We start from the raw sequence: 18,474 nt of genomic DNA on the forward strand, positions 1-18,474 counted from the left end.
GGGGCCTCTAGGCACTGACGCCGACTACAGACTCAGGCCTGCCACCCTCCCCGCCCCCAGTCCTAGGGAGGGGGCTGAGCCTTGGAAGAGCCCTCTCGGCTGGGAAAGCCTGCTCCCGCTGGACTGCCAAGCCTCCCAGGACCCCGCCACGTCCCTAGGATTGGTGCAGCGGCGCCGAAAGCTGCTGGGAAAACGGAAAGATCTGAAGGGAGGAGGCCACAGGAGATGGGAAGCGTCGCCAGGAAGGGGTGCACGTTTTGCATAAATACATAAAACTGAGGGCTGGAGGGCCGCCTTGCGGACTCCCCAGGCTGCTGGGAAGGCGGAAGGGAAACTTTGGTCTCTGCGCTCTGACTTGAGTGGGCCAGTCCCAGGTTTGGTGTCTTTTCCACCGGCACTTCGGGGCTAGCAGGAACCCCGCTATCCATTACCTCCTGGAGACTCGCAGCTAGCCGGGCACCCCTGGTAACCCTGTGCTACACAGCCGATCAGGGGTCTCGCCCAAAAGGTCACCTTCCCGTCTATCAGCGCCGCCCCTTGCCCCGCGAGTCCTGGGCTGGGGCTGGACCAGGACCACCGGGAGGCGGGGTGGGGGGGTGGGGTGGAGGGAGGAGGTGGGGGGGGGGGACTCCTGAATAAAGCTGACCCTGGGCAAAACTGCAAACCGGATTGACCTCTGGCAGGGCGGTGGGTGAAGCCCTGCGCCCCGACCGGTGGCACTTTAGCATTTTCCGAGATCCGAGCGCCTGGACTTTGCCTGCTGGGGGAGTCTTTTGAACAGCCCCGAAGCCCGGCGCCGAGCGGAGGTGCAGCCTCTGCGGCGCACCCCCGCCCCCCGCCCTTGCACGTGACTCCCACAGGCCAGTCAGCGCTCGGGAGCTGGAGCGCAGGGGCGAGGGGACTAGCGCCGGGAGGTGGGGGACTCGGAGGCGGCCGGCACAGTGGCCGCGAGAGTCACCGCCGCTGCCAAAGCTCCCAGGGCGCTCAGGGGAGCGTGCGCCGGCCCTCCAGGAAGCTCAAGTCCCGCCAGGTACTGCGTTTTCTGTCTTCTCCTTGCTCTTTCCCACCGTTTGAGAAACCCAGAGCTCCTCCGCGCTTGTTTGCCTGGGAGTGGAGAGGTAACTAGTGGGTGGAAAGGAGACGTTGATCACTCCCTCCTCCCCAAACTGGCCAAAGCCCGCTTAACTTTTCGCTTTGGCTTAACAGCTTCTTTAAAGCAAAGTTAAGATTTGCGGGGAAAGCGGAGAGGGATATTCGAAATGCTTTTGGATTTTTTGTGTGTGTGTGTGTGAACTTGAACGTTTTTAATCCCTGCCCCAGCGTATATATTCTCCAGCCCTTGTTTGCACCTCCCCAGGCCAGGGCCTGGATGGTGATGATGGCCGTGCGGAATCACACTGATCAACTGACCCGGGACAGGTCGCACGGAGGGACTCAGGCGAGGAGTGTCGCCGGTCGGTGACTCCGGGGACTCAGAGTGGCTGTGGGAGGCTGCGTAACTGGGCCTTGGGCCCCGGGGAGGCGCTTCGAAGCCGGGAATGGCTACTTAGCGCCCGGACGTTTTATGCCCTTCTGGCCAGCCTTCTAGCCTTCCTGACTGGGGTCCAGAGAGTCAGAACGCCACCCACGAAGCTAACAACCCCACCCACCCACACTGCTTCTGGGTAAAAGTAGCTGAGGGCCGGAACCCGGGAGGAAGGCAGTGACGTTCCTCCGCTGGCCACGGTTAGCTGCCCGATCCACAGTATTATGTCCCTTGGCTTTGGGTTGGGGGGTCCTTCAGGTAGGAGGAGGATGCCCGGATGGTGAACTGCCACCAGGTTGAGGGAACGAGGAGGCCTTTCGGTTGGGAAGCAGGGTGGAGGACCCAAGGCTGGAGGGATTTGGGGCCGCACGGATGGCTTTTCGGGGAAGGTTGGGGAAGCGCCGAAGGCAAGTATTTCCTGTGTTTCTCAGAAATGGAATGGACAGCCAAGAGCAGGTTTCAGGCTTTTAAAGTAGGGTTTCATTTGGGATAACGGAGTGGTGCCTCCTCCCCCCTCCTAAACTTCTGAGTCTCCACGTTCCCCAGCAGCGGACAGCTATATTACTGCTGGCTAGTGTGTGCGTTCGTGTGTGACAGTTTTCTGCGCAGCAGGCCGAGAGTGAAGGCGAGACGCTGAGCCCAAAGAGCAGGAGTGACCTGTAAATAAACACAGACATTAGGGCAAGTTTTCGATTCTCCCACTATCAGAAATAGATCGGAAAAGGGCCGTGGACTAAATCACGAAGAAAGCATCTCCTATTTGGTCTGTGAATTGGAGGTGAACCGAAATGAGTGATCTGGAGGAGAGTGAAAAATTGGGGATCAGGCCTGAGTCCCCATGATGAGGCCAGATCTCTTCTGCCATTCTCAGTAGCTCTCTCTGCTTCCTCCACGGCCAGACGCCTGAACCGAGGCTTAATAACAGAAGCAAGCAGAATTTCTTGTCTTTTCAGAAAGGTGTAGAGGGGTATTTTCTCCACCTTCTTTTGTTCAGTAATCCAATGCCCAGGTAATGTACCAGCCATTTTAAAAAGGCCGAGAATTTAGTAAAGATGAGTGTTAGATTTATGGCATTTTTAGCATTTACATTTTAAAGCTGGTAAATTAGCATCTGTGTGTAAGTTGGCTTGCAAAATTATAAATCTTCCTTCTCTGCAGTTATGTGAGAAAAAAGTATGATGTTATGCATTAGAACTACAGAAGTTGAGTATTACAGAAAATACAATGAAAATAGGTGAACTATTTTATTTAAAAATTAAATCCTGAATATTTTATCAAGGTAAGCCTATGTGTTTACTTATTGAAGCGCACAGATTCCTATAAGTTACTAATTTTTTGCCTTCATTTTCAAAGAGTGAAGTTGGTGATTTCAGATAAAAAATTTTTTGTAATATTTTAGTTTTAAGTAATCTCTATACCCAACTGTGGGGCTCGAACTCACAACCCTGAGATCATGAGTTGCATGCTCTACTGACCGAGCCAGCCATGTGCCCCTCAGATCAAATTTTTTGTATCTACCCTCTAGCCAAACTTCTTCCCGGAAGGAAATGTCCAACAAACCAATAATTTGTTGTATAGTTTTGAAAGCAAATAATAAACCATCTAGAAGTTGACATGTGACTATAGAATACAGTTCTATTAACTCCATTATCATTAGTGATGTTGCAAAGATGGTTAAAAGCATTATATAGGTATATCAGATGTAGTGTAGATTAGATTTTCAGAATTTTTTACAATAATTAAGATGACCATTCATTATAGTATGATTATATCTGAGGCATTGTCTTATGGTACATTAGAGATCTGTAATAATAATAACAATAGCCAACAATTATATAGAACTTTGTACCTGTTACAAGTTTTATAAAACCCTATTATACTTGCTTTACATATATTAGTTTACAATCCTTACAGTCCTCACCATGACTCCACAAGATAGGTACCTTTAACATTTGCATTTTTGCAAATGAGGAAACTGAGGCACAGAAGTTAAGTAATGTGTCTAAAGTCATTTATTCAGTAAGTGACAGAGCCTGGGTTTAGTATAATAAAGGTCAATTGATGTTTTTGTAATTCTGTGGCAATGAAAAAGAAACCAGTGTTAAAAAGTGGCTGTCTCTTAAGGAGACAGGCGGGAATGTAGTGGTCAGCCTCAAATCCCTGGAGACCCACGGATTCTGTCCCCCAGCTCCTTTAATTGTACTTTGATCTTTGGCAGGTTTCAAAACTTTACGATGCTTCAGTTCCCTCTTTTGTAAAATGAGGAGACACACTTTTATTTGAGGAGCTGTGGAGAAAAAAAAGACCTGAGACAGAGCAGGTGCTTCAGAACACTGAGCTCTTATTTTATCAGAAAAATTGCCTGAGAAAATAGAAACACAGGATACAAGGGCATAACCAAGCCCTACGAACTGTTCTTCCCCTTCAGTTTGTCATTGGTGTTCTGATTTCCCTCCACGGGTGGACCAGTGATTCTATATGGGAAAAAACCCATTCAGTGAATCTGAATGGTCCAGTGAGTAGTTCCGCAAAGTGAATTGTACATTTCCCTCACTATTCCGGTTTTAATATCCAATCTGCAAAATCACTAAAATATAACTATTTGCCAGAAACAAATGTCTCGTCTGATTTGACTTCCATATGGTAGTGTGGATGGACAAGAGATTTCACAATCCTTTTCACAGAGATTTAGCAGACACTATGCTCATGTGTAAACATTTAGACTCTACCTCTAGTTTTAATAAAAAGATTGCAAACAAAATTTTCTTAAGTTGCTGGTTTTTTAAAGTTTGTCATTGTGTTTCATGGGCAATCTAAAGTTTTTTCATGGCCAGGGACGCTTAGGGTTGGGTCGGGGAACAAAGATGAGCGATATTTCTTGGGTCCCAGGCATTCCGGCGAAAACTGAAACCCTTAAACTTATCTGTGACAAGAGTCTTTCCTGACAAGCAATACCAAAAAAAATTGACACACAGTCAATAATTACATGTCTAATAACCGTGAAGCCCCACTTCTCTAAGGCTCCCCTGCCTAGGCTTCCCTGGGGCAGTCAGACCCCGCGGGCTGAGAAAAACAAAGACCGCAGCTTCCTTCGGAACTTCGTGGCCTCCAAGGCTGGGCGCCGAAAGTGGCGATTTCTTTGGTTTGCGGTGCGGGAGAAGCAGCCGAGCACAAGGAAAGTGGGCTCCGGGTGAACTTGTGTCTCTTTTTGTCGTTCTTCTAGGACCGCGGCTGCGGCGAGGAGGACAGGAGCCAACCCAACCCTCCGCATCGGAGCCAGCCTACCGCACCCAGAGCCGGAGTCTGCGGGTGTCCTGAAGAGGGTGCGCAGCCACAGCCACCGGCGTGACCCGAAGGCCCGTGCCCCGTACCGGCGCCCAGGCACTACCCCGTGTCTTCTGCCACTCGTGTAGGCGCTCAGGACCTCTAGGCCCTGGGGTAGATCCCGCCCCTTCTCCAGCACCTCCGGGAAGAACCAAAAGTTCAATTTGGGATTTTCCTGTAAACAAGAGCCTAGAGTGTTTTGCTCGATGCTGGATTTAATACGTATATATTTTTGAGGGATTTGCATTTTTACTTTTGATTTTGGATCTTCATTTACGTGACAGCCGTCACCTGTATATTATTATTATTATTATTATTATTATTATTATTAGTATTATTAGTATTATTATTATTATTCTCTCCCCGCCTTGCGCCTTGACTCGCGAGTGAGAGAGAGGACTCGGAGGCGGAGAGCTCCCAGAGGCCATGTACCAGAGCTTGGCCATGGCCGCCAACCACGGCCCGCCTCCCGGGGCCTACGAGGCGGGCGGCCCTGGCGCCTTCATGCACAGCGCGGGCGCTGCCTCGTCTCCCGTCTACGTGCCCACGCCGCGGGTGCCCTCCTCGGTGCTGGGCCTGTCCTATCTCCAGGGTGGAGGCGGGAGTGCCGCGTCCGGAGCCACCTCTGGCGGCAGCTCCGGCGGGGCCCCGGCGGGCGCCGGGCCCGGAACCCAGCAGAGCAGCCCGGGCTGGAGCCAGGCGGGGGCCGAGGGAGCGGCCTACACGCCCCCGCCTGTGTCCCCGCGCTTCTCCTTCCCGGGAACCACCGGGTCCCTGGCCGCCGCCGCCGCCGCCGCAGCCGCCCGGGAAGCCGCGGCCTACAGCAGTGGTGGCGGAGCGGCGGGCGCGGGCCTCCCCGGCCGCGAGCAGTACGGGCGTGCGGGCTTCGCAGGCTCCTACTCCAGCCCCTACCCAGCCTACATGGCCGACGTGGGCGCGTCCTGGGCCGCGGCCGCCGCCGCCTCCGCCGGTCCCTTCGACAGCCCGGTGCTGCACAGCCTGCCCGGCAGGGCCAACCCCGCCGCTCGACACCCCAACCTCGGTGAGTACTGAGAGCAAGTACCCGGGCCCGTTGGCTCCCGGAACAGGCTGTCCCGAACACTGCTTGGGGGCGTTTAATTTTCCACAAGTGTGCGTATGGTGGGGAGCGGTGGGGAGGGGGCAGGATGCGTGAATTTCCAAGGAAAGGAAAGTGGAAGACAAGCTGGCGGCCGCGGCACGTTTGGTGGTGGTGAAGGTCACAGCCCCAAGAAGCCCATATTCTGTTAGGTGAGGGCAGGCCTGCTTCCTAAATGCTTTTCTGAAAGAGAGAGGACTGCAGGGTGCAGGGTCTGAGTGTGTCCCCAAGCAGCCCCGACGTCGGGTATGTCTGTGCGCCGTAGGTGAGCGCTGGCGGCCGACAGGCTCCACGAAGAGCTGGGAGGAGCAGCCCCGGCAGCCCTTGATGGACAGCACTAGCGGTCGCGGGGTTTCTGTTCGCATTTCCTCTCGGCCCTCCCTTAGGGTCCTCAGCAGGGAACTGATTACATTGGCTAGGGCCCAAGATCTTCTGGGCCATTTGGCGGCCCAGTTGGAAGATCCTTCGGAGTGGCAGATGATTTTCCTGTCGGGATTTCACACCTGGAACAAAGGAGGGACTGGAGCAGCGGAGATGGGTTGAACGGAGGCTAGCACCTTGTGGGTGCCTCGGGGCCACGGCGTTCTGTGCACTTATTGTGCACTGCGGCTGGTATGCCGCCGCACTTGTGAGGGGTGCACTGAAAGCGCATGCCTGGTCAGCGTCCAGGAACTCGGGAAGCGCAGAGGGGCTTCTTTGTAAGACCTGACTTAAATAGACACTTTGCAGCAGCTTCCGTAAGTGGAGCGTCCTCTTGTTCGGAGGGCCGGGGTTAGAAATAATCTAACGGGCACGACTGAATATTTCCTGTGAATGTCAGACCCGGCAAGGACGGCAAGCCTGTGCTACCCCGCTCCGATTTACAGTTGAACAAAATGAAGCCTGAGAAAGGGTCCGGGTGCTTTGCGCTGGGAGAGAAAAGGAAGTGGCAACCACTAGTTCAAAATGGAAAAAAACAAAACAACACCTCTGGTCTTGTCGAATTTCAGGAAGGGACAGGATCGGGTTGGTTGGAGATGGCTTCTGGGGGGGAGGTGAAGTCCAGACCCGAGAAACAAAGTTAACGTTTACTGACTACCTACTAAGTGCTAAATCTTTTCGCATTTGTTCTCACTTTGAAGAGTAAAGCCTGTCCCTCCCAGGTTTCCAGTCTTAAGCTGGCTCCGAGAAGGGTCCCGGCTTTGAAGAGTTTTTTAAATTATCCTCTGACCCTGGGTGGCCAGGGAAGGTCCCCAGGGGGGTGCAGCCAAATACACATCCCAGGTAAACTGATTAACCGTGGAAGTGGCGCCGGGGCTGGGTCTATAGCTCCTAGTTTCCCCCTCCCCCTCTCAGGGGAGCCAGACGGCACCCCCTGGGGGAGGAGGGGCAACTGGCTCCGGAGCCTTTCGGGAGGCCCAGAGTGAGATAGCTGGCCTGAAGTATCTCCATACAATGGCAGCTTGAGGTGGGCGTGTTGGGGAGGGGGTGGGGCGCTGTGGCCCCGCGTTCTCGGAACTCTTGCGTTCTCTCTGAAACTCTAAGAGCGCACTGTACCCACTGTATGCTAGCCAGTTTGACAATACATTATATTAGAAATAAATAAAACTTTCTTTAGAACTTATGTTTTAAAACAGGGAGAAATGGTCCCTCCCCATAGTTCTGCTTTTTGAACTTGTGGGAGGGAGTGGAGAGGTTGCTTTCTAACCCCTATCACCTGGAGTCAAAAGACAAAGATGGAGGATGCTTTTCTGATCAGGAGAGTTACAACCGCAACAATGTTAAAAATACACACACACACACACACACACACACACACACACACACACACACACACACTGTGTGAATGCACACAGTACTTAAATTCTAAAATGTAACCCATACCAGCTAGGAAGGTGCTGAAGTCAGTAATGTTTCCCAAATTAAAGGATCAACAAATGGTAAGCTGACCTCATCATGGAGAAGTGTGGCCTGTCTTCCCAGTACTCTGCTCTGTGCCATTGGTTCAGGAGGTCCCACCTGAAGACAGCCCTTGGGTCTGGCCTAGCAGCTGGATTGGCTCGCCTGGACAGAGCCAAGTGTGTTAAATGGTCAAGTCAGGAAAGCTTCCCTGTTATCTTTGTGAGGGAACATGAGGCATGCAGAGCATGTTGGCATGCACGTTTTCAGCGTGTTCTGCAGGTGGCACTTACATAAAAGCCAGCTAAGTTAAAAGCAGTGCATGTAAATAAATATGCTTTTTATATATGTCCCTCCTATCACATGGACCCTCCTGTAAATGCCTGGTAGCTGTCTCAAGGACCAACACTGGCACATTAGCTGATGCTGAGTGATAGGAGCATGGTGATAAGTGATTACTGATTCCATGAGATTTATCGAGAGCTTGCTGTATGGAGCTGCCATTGGACTCTCAAACGGTAATACAGTGTGATGGTATGGGACAGGCAAGCCTGGATTCCATTAAAGGTACCCTTGTGATCCTGGGCAAGTTACTTACCTCTCAGTTTCCTCTCTTGTTCTGTAAAATGTGATAATCATAACTGCTTTCGGTGTTGTCTTAAATTCGAAAAATAAGGCAGTGTTTGTGAAGTAGTTGGTTTTGGCTCCTCATAAGTGATGGCTATTTTATTAAATAGCTACTCACTATCATGCAGAGGGATGTATTTTTCTGATTTTCTTAGGACTGAGGGGTTTCCCAGGACTTGGGATTTTTAGTGCTAAACCTAGGACAGTCCCCAATAAATGGGGATGGTTGGTCACCCTAAAGACATGAAAATGGGTAAATGACCCAGTAACATGCTGCAGGAATGAGCTGAGAGAAAAGGAGAGAAGACAGAAGTGGTTCTTTCTTCTGTCTAGGAATCTGGAAGTCTTCACCCAAGTGGTGCCATCTGCATTTGGTCTGGAAGGGTAAATAGGAGTTTGTCAGGAAAAGCCAGGCACCTGCTTTTTGAAAAAAAGGAAAAAAGTTATACCCTCATTTGCCATCACATTTTGTGGTACCATGAAATGACCCAACACAGCTTGGTTTTTGTGTAAATAATATATTTACGACCAGAGGTAAAACCACAGAGACTAACTCACTCTTCACCTCAGAAACTGCTTTCAATTTCAATGAAGAGAACTAAGAGAACAGCTTTATTTTTTTCATGAGGTATTAATTGCCTCAGTTTTAACAAGAGTTAGTATCTTATGTTGGTTACTGGAAAAGACAAAAATCAAAGTGATGAAAGCTACCAAGGGCCTCAATAAAGACCTGAACTTAGGTTGAAAGGAATTATTCTGCCTTGACGGCAATGTATATGAACTTCAATTCATTCCAAGTTCAATATGAACCTGACCCTGAAACAACTGTTGAAATCATTAATGAGGCTGCATTAATGGAATTATGTGACCTTACTGAGGGCAGGTACAGAGTCTTACTCATATTTAAGTGCCAGGCACATGCTGAGCACTTGGCAAATATTTATTTGAGTAGAGATCTAGGAGGTACTCACCACAGTACTCAGCCCAGGTCAACACACACACACACACACACACACACACACACACACACACACACACACACACAGTGGCTGCTTCAGAGGTCCATTGGAGAGCCTCTGGGTACAGTGAGCAGGGTGGGAGAGGGTTCTGCAACCCTTGTGACCACCTGCGCGCTCCCCCCCCCACCCAGAACTGTTTAGGGAGGAGAAGTCACAGGGTGGTTGAGAGAGAGAGAAGGACCGTGTAAAAAAACCTAAAAGGTACTTTAAAGTTTAAAGGCCTTTTATTTAACGTTGTGTTCCTCCAGGCGAGCGGACATTAGGTTTGGCAAGAACACTTTTTCACACGTGATTGTAGTTGTTGAAATGGAATATGGAATCTGGAATATGACTTATCTTAATAACACCCCCTGGGCACTGAAAGGACTTAAGGAGGTATGGTGTTGCCATCTGCCAGTGGAGCTGGGCAGGGAATTTCTTGCATTTCAAGGGCTAGGGTCCATTGTTTGTGTGCACATGAAATGGCTAGAGCAGGTAAGATGACTGTCTCCTTTTAAAGAACCCAATGAGGGTAGTTACGCAGGTGTATCAATTTTTCAAAACTCAGGATGGAAATGTACTATTAAAATGAGCATGGGGGCGCCCAGCTGGCTCAGTGGGAAGAGTCTGTGACTCTTGATCTTGGGGTTGTGGGTTTGAGCCCCATGTGTGATGCAGAGGTTGTTTAAAAATAAAATCTTTAAAATAAAAAATAAAAAAGCAGGAGTACTTTTTTGTATGTACATTATACCACAATAAAGTTGACTTTTATATTAATGCTTGCAAATATTTAAGGCAGAAAGGGGACAATGGGAATTATGTGTAAATATGCGATGAAGCAAATAGCATTGTGGTAGATGTTACTGGAAAGCTGTGAAAATATGTTTTATTATGAAATAATTCCTTTGGGTAATAAAGAAACAAGCAATTATAATATTATCAAAGGATCTCAAAATTGTTAAATAATTTTAAGGGTTAAAAAAAAAACACAGTGAAAAAATGTATATCACCCAGTGTTACCCGAATGGTTTCTTTAAAAGCTTTGCCTCATTTGTGGTGTTTCGAGAGTTTGTTTATTATATAGGTTGGTAGGAAACTCTAAAGTGTTTTCTGGATCTTCTGGGGACTGCTTATCAATTAAGCCAGTTTCTTTCAGAGCCAGTTCATTTATGTAGGGAACTTTGTGAGATCAACTCTTAAGTAGCTTGTTTGGCCACAGAATGATTTGTCAGTCTTTGAGAAAACCAAAGTTGTTTAACTTTCCGGTTACCACCCTGAGCAGGTCAGTCCGAGTTGGGGCTGGTCTGTGGTGCTAGATTGAGGACCAATTAAATGGGGAAGGTGTGTGTGGGGTGGCCAGGGGTGTGTCACTGCTTCCAGTGAGATCTGTCACCTGCCCAATTGTGTCCCATCAAAAGGTCAGGCCACATTTGCTAGGCACTTTCTTTCTAAGCACTCAGGTGGAATGATGCACAGGAGACAGTTTTAGATAACACTTTCTTCTGTATCCTTTCCTTTTTTTTTTTTAAACTCTAATGAGCTAAGAAAACAAACATACTCAGAGGTGTAGGGAAACAGGAACTCTGATACCTGTGGGTGGGAGTGTAAATTGGTACAACCTTTCTGGAGAGCCCTTGATGGTATCCAACAAATTACAAAGTAGATACCCTTGACCCAGAAATTTAATTTCTAGGAATTTATTCTGCAAATGTACCGGCACAGTTACAGCCCTGTTTGTAATAACAGAAATTGGAAATAACCTAAATGTGCATTATCAGGGGAGTGTTTGTATACATACTGTATGTGCAAACAATAGGATATCACATAGCTTTAAAAATTAGGAAATTCATTATGTAATGGTAATAGAGTTGTCTCCAAGAGAAGTACAGGATATGTATATTGCATGTTACTTGTGTAAAAAAAAAAAAAAAAAAAAAGAGAGGGGGGAAGAGGTGCCTGAGTGGCTTATTCAGTTAAGTGTCTGACTTTGGCTCAGGTCATGATCTCATGGTTTGTGGGGTTGAGCCCCACACTGGGCTCTGTGCTGACAGCTCAGTGCCTGAGCCTGTTTCATATTCTCTGTCTCCCTCTCACTCTACCCCCCCCCCTCAAAAATAAACAAACATTAAAAAGAGAAGAAAGGAGTGTATGCATTTGAACATATTTAATTTATCTTTGGAAATATTTGCAAGGAATTTGTAACGTCATTTGCCCATGGAAGGGATAACTGGGTAGGTGAAAGATAAGGGTGGGAAAGCATTTTTACCACATATGCCTTAGAGCCTTTTGAATTTTTAACCAACTTAACCACTTTTTAATAGTCACTTCTATGCTTCTTTATTAGCCATTTAAATAATAAGAAAATATATTTAAAATATAGGGAAGTTAAAAAAATATAGGGAGGTTAAGGTTAAGTTTCATTTTATTTTTTATTATTAAAAAATGTTTTAATGTTTATTTTTGGAGAGATAGAGAGACAGAACACGAGTGGGGGAGGAGCAGAGAGAGAGGGAGACACAGAATCCGAAGCAGGCTCCAGACTCTGGGCTGCCAGCACACGGCCCTATCTATGTGAGGCTCGAACCCATGAACTGTGAGATCATCACCTGAGCCAAAGTCAGATGCTTAACGGACTGAGCCACCCAGGCATCCCTAGTTTTATTTCATTTTATTCTTTACCGTCTTAGCCATTTTTAAGTATACAGTTCAGTAGCGTTAAGTGTATTCACATCATTGTGAAACAGGTTTTCAGTGAAAACACTTTTCATTTTGCAAAACTGAAACTCTAAACCAATTAAACAACAGCTTTCTATTTCCTCTTCCCCAGCCCCTGGTAACTGCCATTTTAGTTTTTGTCTGTATGAATTTGACTACTTTAGGTACCTCATATAAGTGAAATAATATAGTATTCATCTTTTCATGGTTGATTACACTTGGCATAATGTCCTCAAGGTTCATCCATGTTGTAACATGTCATATGGTTTCCTTCCTTTCTAACACTGAATGATGTATATATCACATTTTTCAATCCATTCATCCACCATGGACACTTGAGTTGTTTCCCTCACTTGTGAATAATGTTGCTGTGAATACTGATGTGAAAATGAACCTTTTGAATTTTGAGCCATGTGAATATATTACCAATTAAAACATATTAAACCAGTTATTAAAGAGACATACAGCATTCATGAATTAACTTCCTGAGAGTCTCTCTCCCTCTTTTTGTCTAAAACAGGGTTCTATATTTAGAGTTATGGATGTCCAGGAAAAGTACTTTATGATATAAATTGTTGTTTATTGAATTTAGCTTTTGGTTTTTGCTCATCCAACAGGAGATTGCTTTACTGAAGGGACAAAAAAAAAAGCTTATTCCACTCTCAGTAATGTCTCTTGGTAGCAAATCTCAGCAATTGTCAGGCTGGCCTTGGGGGCACATACATAGGTGCTCTTGGCTGGTATGGTAGTTCTCCCTCAGGTTATCTTGGGACTAGAACCAGAAACAACCTTGGCAGTGATAGGGATTATGTTAGAAAAATAAATTACCTTCCCCCCAGGCAAGGTAAGTCTTTTAACCAATTCTTTTCTGCCTGTCCTTTTAAGGAGATTGAGTTGTTCTGAATTTAGAGCTGAAGCCAGTTGCAAATGCATGCTGCTTTTGTTTGCATACGGAAGAGGAAGGTGTGCTGGTTTTTCCATTGCCTTGCTCTTAGCAAAGGGCAATTCTTGCTGGCCTCTGGATACTGCTGCTTTAAGAACTTGAAGGGGCCTTTTTGACACCTGAAAGTATTTGTCTGCTGGTGACTTTTTTGGTCTGCTCATCCTGAATAAGGTGCAGGTGATAAAGCCCTCTCGTGGTTTGGGAATAGGTATCGCTCTGTTCTATTGACCTTCCATGGACCATGACCTGGGCTCATGTAACACATTCCATGAAGGATTATTTAAACATTTTATTGGCTATCTATATAGCTATTTCTTTGTCTCCTTCTAAAGAAAGTAGAGAAGATAATATGTGTGGGATTATAATAGGAATGGCCTCTGATCTCTTTTAATTTGTACAAAATAAATTTACAAGTTTGGATACATTAATGTTTGGAAACTAGTTAACTTTTTAGGGACAGTAGCTTATGTCTTGTGCTACATATATGCCTGTAATCTTGCACTATATAAATGCAATTTATGGATAGTGAGTTGGATCCTTTATCAAGGGTAAATGGGGAAGTTGTGATAGGGACTTTTAAGTCCTTGAGAGGGCAGACATAATCTCCATTTTGCAGAAGAGGTAACTGATCCTCAGAAAAATGAAGTAATCTGTCCAAGTTCCCCGTAGTAGTAAGCAACAGTTCTGGCTTAGAATTCAGGTAAGTCCCACTTCCAGGACTTCCATGTTTTCCTTTCATTTACCTCTTGCATTTGCCAAGATGAGGGCGCTTATCCCTTCAGGACGAGAAGGTGTGTTGTGTTTGAAGGACTCAGATGTTAGTATTTTCTGTGACTTGGTCTCCCCCTGCTCCCTCTCCCCAGTGTAGTTTTTCCTCAATGCTTCTCCAGGTACAACATCTTCTCTAGTGGCTTTCCATCTCATTCTGATACAGCCCACCTTGCACTTGTTAGGAACCCCTGCCTTGCATCAACTTCCTTTTCAGGCTCCTGATTCTCTTGTGCAGAGAATTGAAGAGACATTTCCCAGAATTCAGACCCTCCAAACTAGAGGATTCTCCTATTCTGGGGCAGGAGTGGGGATTGCTGGCTACAAAAGAAGAGCAAAACCATATGGCTTTCTCAAAAATCCTTCCCCTTTTAGGGGAACCATCTCCAGAACCATCTCCATATTCCCTTTTCTCTGAAGATTCAAATGTATTTGTGGTAGGAGCAGAGAAAGGACAGGAGAAAAGCACTATAGTAATTATGTTTTTAGTGAAGATGAGAATAGGGGATAGGGGGATGGAAGAGGACAGTGAATAAAACCTCAGGCTGGAAGAGCCCCATGGAGTTGGGCTGAGCTGAACACAGAAGCCGCCAGTGGAAGCCTTCTCATTTCTGGCAGGGGGCCTATGGTTTTATCTATTACTGCTCTGTAATCAGAATTAAGCCAGGATATTCAAGCCTCTTATCTGAATGAAGGGAATTTGGTTTTCTGGTCTTCAGCATTTTGCAGGAGTCCCAAAATTGACTTCATGGCTCAGAGTATCTTTTTTTCTGCCTAGGGAGGAATATAATACAGACAGGTAAGCCATTCCATTCTTTTAAAGTCATTGAAGAGCTGTTCCAAGTGGATTGTGAGTTTTTCACTCTGTGTTGAATTGTCCCAGATATACTTTATTTTGATGGATGAGAAATCAAGGAGATACCACCAGAATTCGGTGGATTGTTAAACCATAGGCGTTGGGATTTCCTAATTGCAGATCTTAAAGCTGAATTTGGTCCTTAAATTATTTTGGAATCTTCCCTTTTTCCTCCCGATTTAAAGCTCCATTTTTACTTCTAGAAATCCAGTCAAACTTTATCACCTCCATTCAGAATTGATCAATAGCCACTGGTGAGCAGGTTAATTATAATCGCAGAATAAACGCTGAAGTCTCAAAGTTCACTACTTTTGCAATGTTTCCAAACCCCTCGGGGACTGTGCCAAGAGACTCTCATTGACCCATTCAGAGCAGGTGTGGGAGTTTGAACCAGGGGCAGACAATCGGATCTGATTCAAGACAACTCAATTTGGTTTCTTATCTGCAGCTTTTCCTATCTTACGAGGTCTGTCATTGCAGATAAAAAAAAGTTCAGTCAATTGAGCTGGGAAATGGCAAGTTACGTTTTCTTCTGATAAAAGTTTTCTGGTTGTTGTTTTATCAGATCAGGTTGAAATTGTATGTTTCTGTCAAGGTCTGCAATGACCTTTTCAGATATTTTATCAGGTATTAGGTGGAGGAACCTTTTTTTTTTTTTTTTTCTTTCTTTCTCTCTTCGACCTAGCAAAGAATGACCTGACTTCCAAGATCATAAATCAAACCTGGTAAAGAGAGGCAATAATACAAGTTACCCCTCGAAATTGACTAGGCGGGGAGAAAACAAACAACAAATAAAACCTTTCCCTAGCATACAGAAAGAACTTAACTTGACCCTAAATAAAGAATGTGGTTCTCACGGAATACACACTTAATAGGAAAATACAGCTGATTTGAAAAAAGCAAATTGTTTTCCAGGTCAAAGTTGGCCTCAGAAAAGCAAATAGTTTTGGTTTTGTTTTGTTTTGTTTTGTTTTTTTCAAATAGTATCAGTAAAAATTATCCTTTTATTAAACTCCATGTAATATGGAAAAATGAAAAACTCATATAAACCAGTGCACAAATAGTTTGTAATCTTAGCACCCAGAGATAACCACTGTTAGGCATTAATCCTTGACTTCTTAGTTACCATACATATGCAGGCATGTGTATACATATATACTTAAACAGTCATAAAAGTTAGTGTTTAGTTATTCCAGCATTGAAAAAAGTTTTTAAAGATCAGTGATCCAGACTGACTCCTCAAGTCAGACCCCTGAAGTAGAGCAACAATGGGAAATTGGTAAAAAGAACCGCTAGCCAATCAAATGGGAGAGCTGTGTGTAAAAACTTAGTTTTTCAGTCTTCTGATTTTTGTGTATAATAAATGTGAGCAGTAGCTTTCAACCCATTTTTTTAGAAAGGGAAATCAACGAGGTGAAAGCACATGAGTCTGGCACCAAGGGCCCCTAGGATTCTGTCCTGTGCTCTCTTTTCCTGCTGTACAAGTGTGAACAGCTTACTGTGCCTCTCTCCGCTTGAGTACCTGCATTATAAGACTAAGATATCAGGCCAGGGGAAGGAGTGGTGAGAAGGGCTGCCTCTGGCGCCCTTTGGGGTATTTAAAATCCTGGGTATTACAGCAGCCCCCAGGATAATAGTTCATGTTGACTTTGTCTTTATCATACCAAAGCTATCATAGTAACTCGTAACCTTCCCGAGCTTGCCTGGGCATCAAACTCAAATGCATGCAGTCTCTGTAACATAGGTTTCCATGGTTACCTGCCTCATTTTAAGCAACAGTATCTGTGACATTTGGGGTTTGATGGGCAGTTTTATTTTTTATTATACATAATAAAATACTTAACTACTAAGATGTAAAACAACTTTTGGAAACCATGGGTTAAGTTACCTCAGAGTTGGTCTTAGTTTATTGTTCCTTTGGTTTTGCTTTTCTGTTATTACTAAACCCATGCCCGTGTCTGAGTTTCTAGGAGCCTGTGGAGATCCACAGAAGGTAGGGCTCTATTTCAAACACCAGTGAACCAGCTAGCCGATATTTTTGCCTGCCTCCTGAGAGCAGGGCACTCGTTAGGCATTGGAGATCAAAAGTGAACAAGATGGTCTCTGCATTCCAGCCACTTACAGTGTGGTAGGGAGAGGTAAGAAGTGACTGTGCCCTTTCAGTGTAGGGAGAGCTCTAGTGGAGTAAATCTGGGTTCCCTGGGAGCCCTTAGGGTACCGAAAGTGGCCCTGTCACCTCAGACCAGGCTTCCTGGTGGAGGGAACTCCTGTGTTGTGTCCTAAGCAGTGATTAGGGGGGTGCTACATAGCAGGGAAGGATAGTACAAGCTGAGGATGTGTCTGGAGTCTGGCTATTCGGCCATGTAGGTGGGAGGCCAGGAGGCCAGGAAGCCAGGAAGTAGCTGAGGCGTGTAGAGTTCGAACTTGGCCTGGGTTAGAGCAGACTTGAAAGGAAAGCAGCACAGAGGCAGGACCCGAGTAGCATCTTGGATGTATCGCTTCAGTTATAGTGTAGAAATGTTGGAAATAGTGGCTCTTAGTTTTGTTTTTGCCTCACTGTGGCAAGGTGATGGCTGCCTTCCCTCTGTGTTTTTGCACCCATTCCCAGTTAGAGAAGGAACTCTGATGGGAAGGCGGTACATGCTAGCAGGATGGTTTGGAGGAGTTACGTGTATGTGCGTTAGCAGCAGGGCACAGCGTGGCTGTATGGTTTGTGTCTGGGCTGAGGTGGAAAGAAGGGCAAAATGCCAGGCCAGCTCTAGTTCCTAAGCCAGATCCCTCCCTGCCCTGGGAAGAAGAGGGACTAGGCTACTCTGCCCCTGGAGGCAGGGTCCCCACCCTCTTTTGTAATCCCACCTGCCTGCTTCTGGTATTATCCCTAGAGAAGTGGGTGCCAGGAGTGGCCTCCAATAAGAATATGGATAATTCCACAGAACAACACTGTTTATGCAGGTATGCATCACTAGACCCCATAAGGATGGATTAGCCAGAGCACCTACCTCCCAGGAAGTTTAGAGGTGAAGATGAAGATTTTAACTTCAATTCTTGCCTTTTAAACAAATTTTGTAATGTTAAGTTTCAAATGTATGCAGAAGTAGAGGGTCTCTGTTCAGCCCTCAGCTTCAACAATATCACCTCGTGACAAGCTGTATTTCATCTGTATGCCCCCCCCCCTTCCCTCCATACTATGTTATTTTGAAGGAAATTCTAGATAACTTATCACTTCATCTATAAATACTTCTGTATGTATCTCTAAAAGATATGATAAAACTTAAAAATACATGTAGCTCCAATGCCAGTATCACTCTGATTTGAATTAACTGTCACTCCTTAATATCATTAACTATCCAGTGTTCAGATTTTCCGCTTGTCTAACTTTCTTAGATTGTTTGCTCAGATCCGGTCCATATGTTGCCTCTGTTGATATGTCTGTCAAGTTCTTTTAATCTGTACATTCTCCTTTCATCCTTTCTTCTTTTTCTTATGGTATATTCGCTGAAGAAACTAGGCTCTTCCCGTAGAGTTTTCCCACTCTCCAGCCTAGATTCTGTTGATTGCATTTCCTTCACGACATTTAACATGTTCCTCTGTCCTGGTTTTTTTTGTTTTTGTTTTTGTTTTTGTTTTTGTTTTTTAATGTTGAGAGAGCCCGCGCGTAAGTTGGGGAGGGGCAGAGAGAGAGGAAGAATTCCGCTGACAATGTGGAGCCGGAAGCAGGGCTCG

At 46.0% G+C, this 18,474-nt stretch overlaps 1 protein-coding gene across 4 annotated transcripts in view; it reads left to right on the forward strand.

Moving 5' to 3' along the window:
- GATA4 (GATA binding protein 4) overlaps positions 1-18,474 on the forward strand; it is a 79,952-nt gene that overhangs the window by 25,678 nt on the left and 35,800 nt on the right. For 2 of the 4 annotated variants that reach the window (XM_042983582.1, XM_042983586.1), the window contains exons 1-2: positions 929-1,030; positions 4,749-5,891. In XM_042983582.1, coding sequence (XP_042839516.1) covers positions 5,276-5,891 — 616 coding nt within the window. In that variant the 5' untranslated portion in view covers positions 929-1,030; positions 4,749-5,275. Of the gene's footprint in view, positions 1-928; positions 1,031-4,748; positions 5,892-18,474 lie in introns of those variants that run through there. The other 2 variants (XM_042983583.1, XM_042983585.1) reach the window with 1 other exon arrangement.

This window comes from Panthera tigris, chromosome B1 (assembly GCF_018350195.1).
Source record: "Panthera tigris isolate Pti1 chromosome B1, P.tigris_Pti1_mat1.1, whole genome shotgun sequence".
NCBI lineage: Eukaryota > Metazoa > Chordata > Mammalia > Carnivora > Felidae > Panthera > Panthera tigris.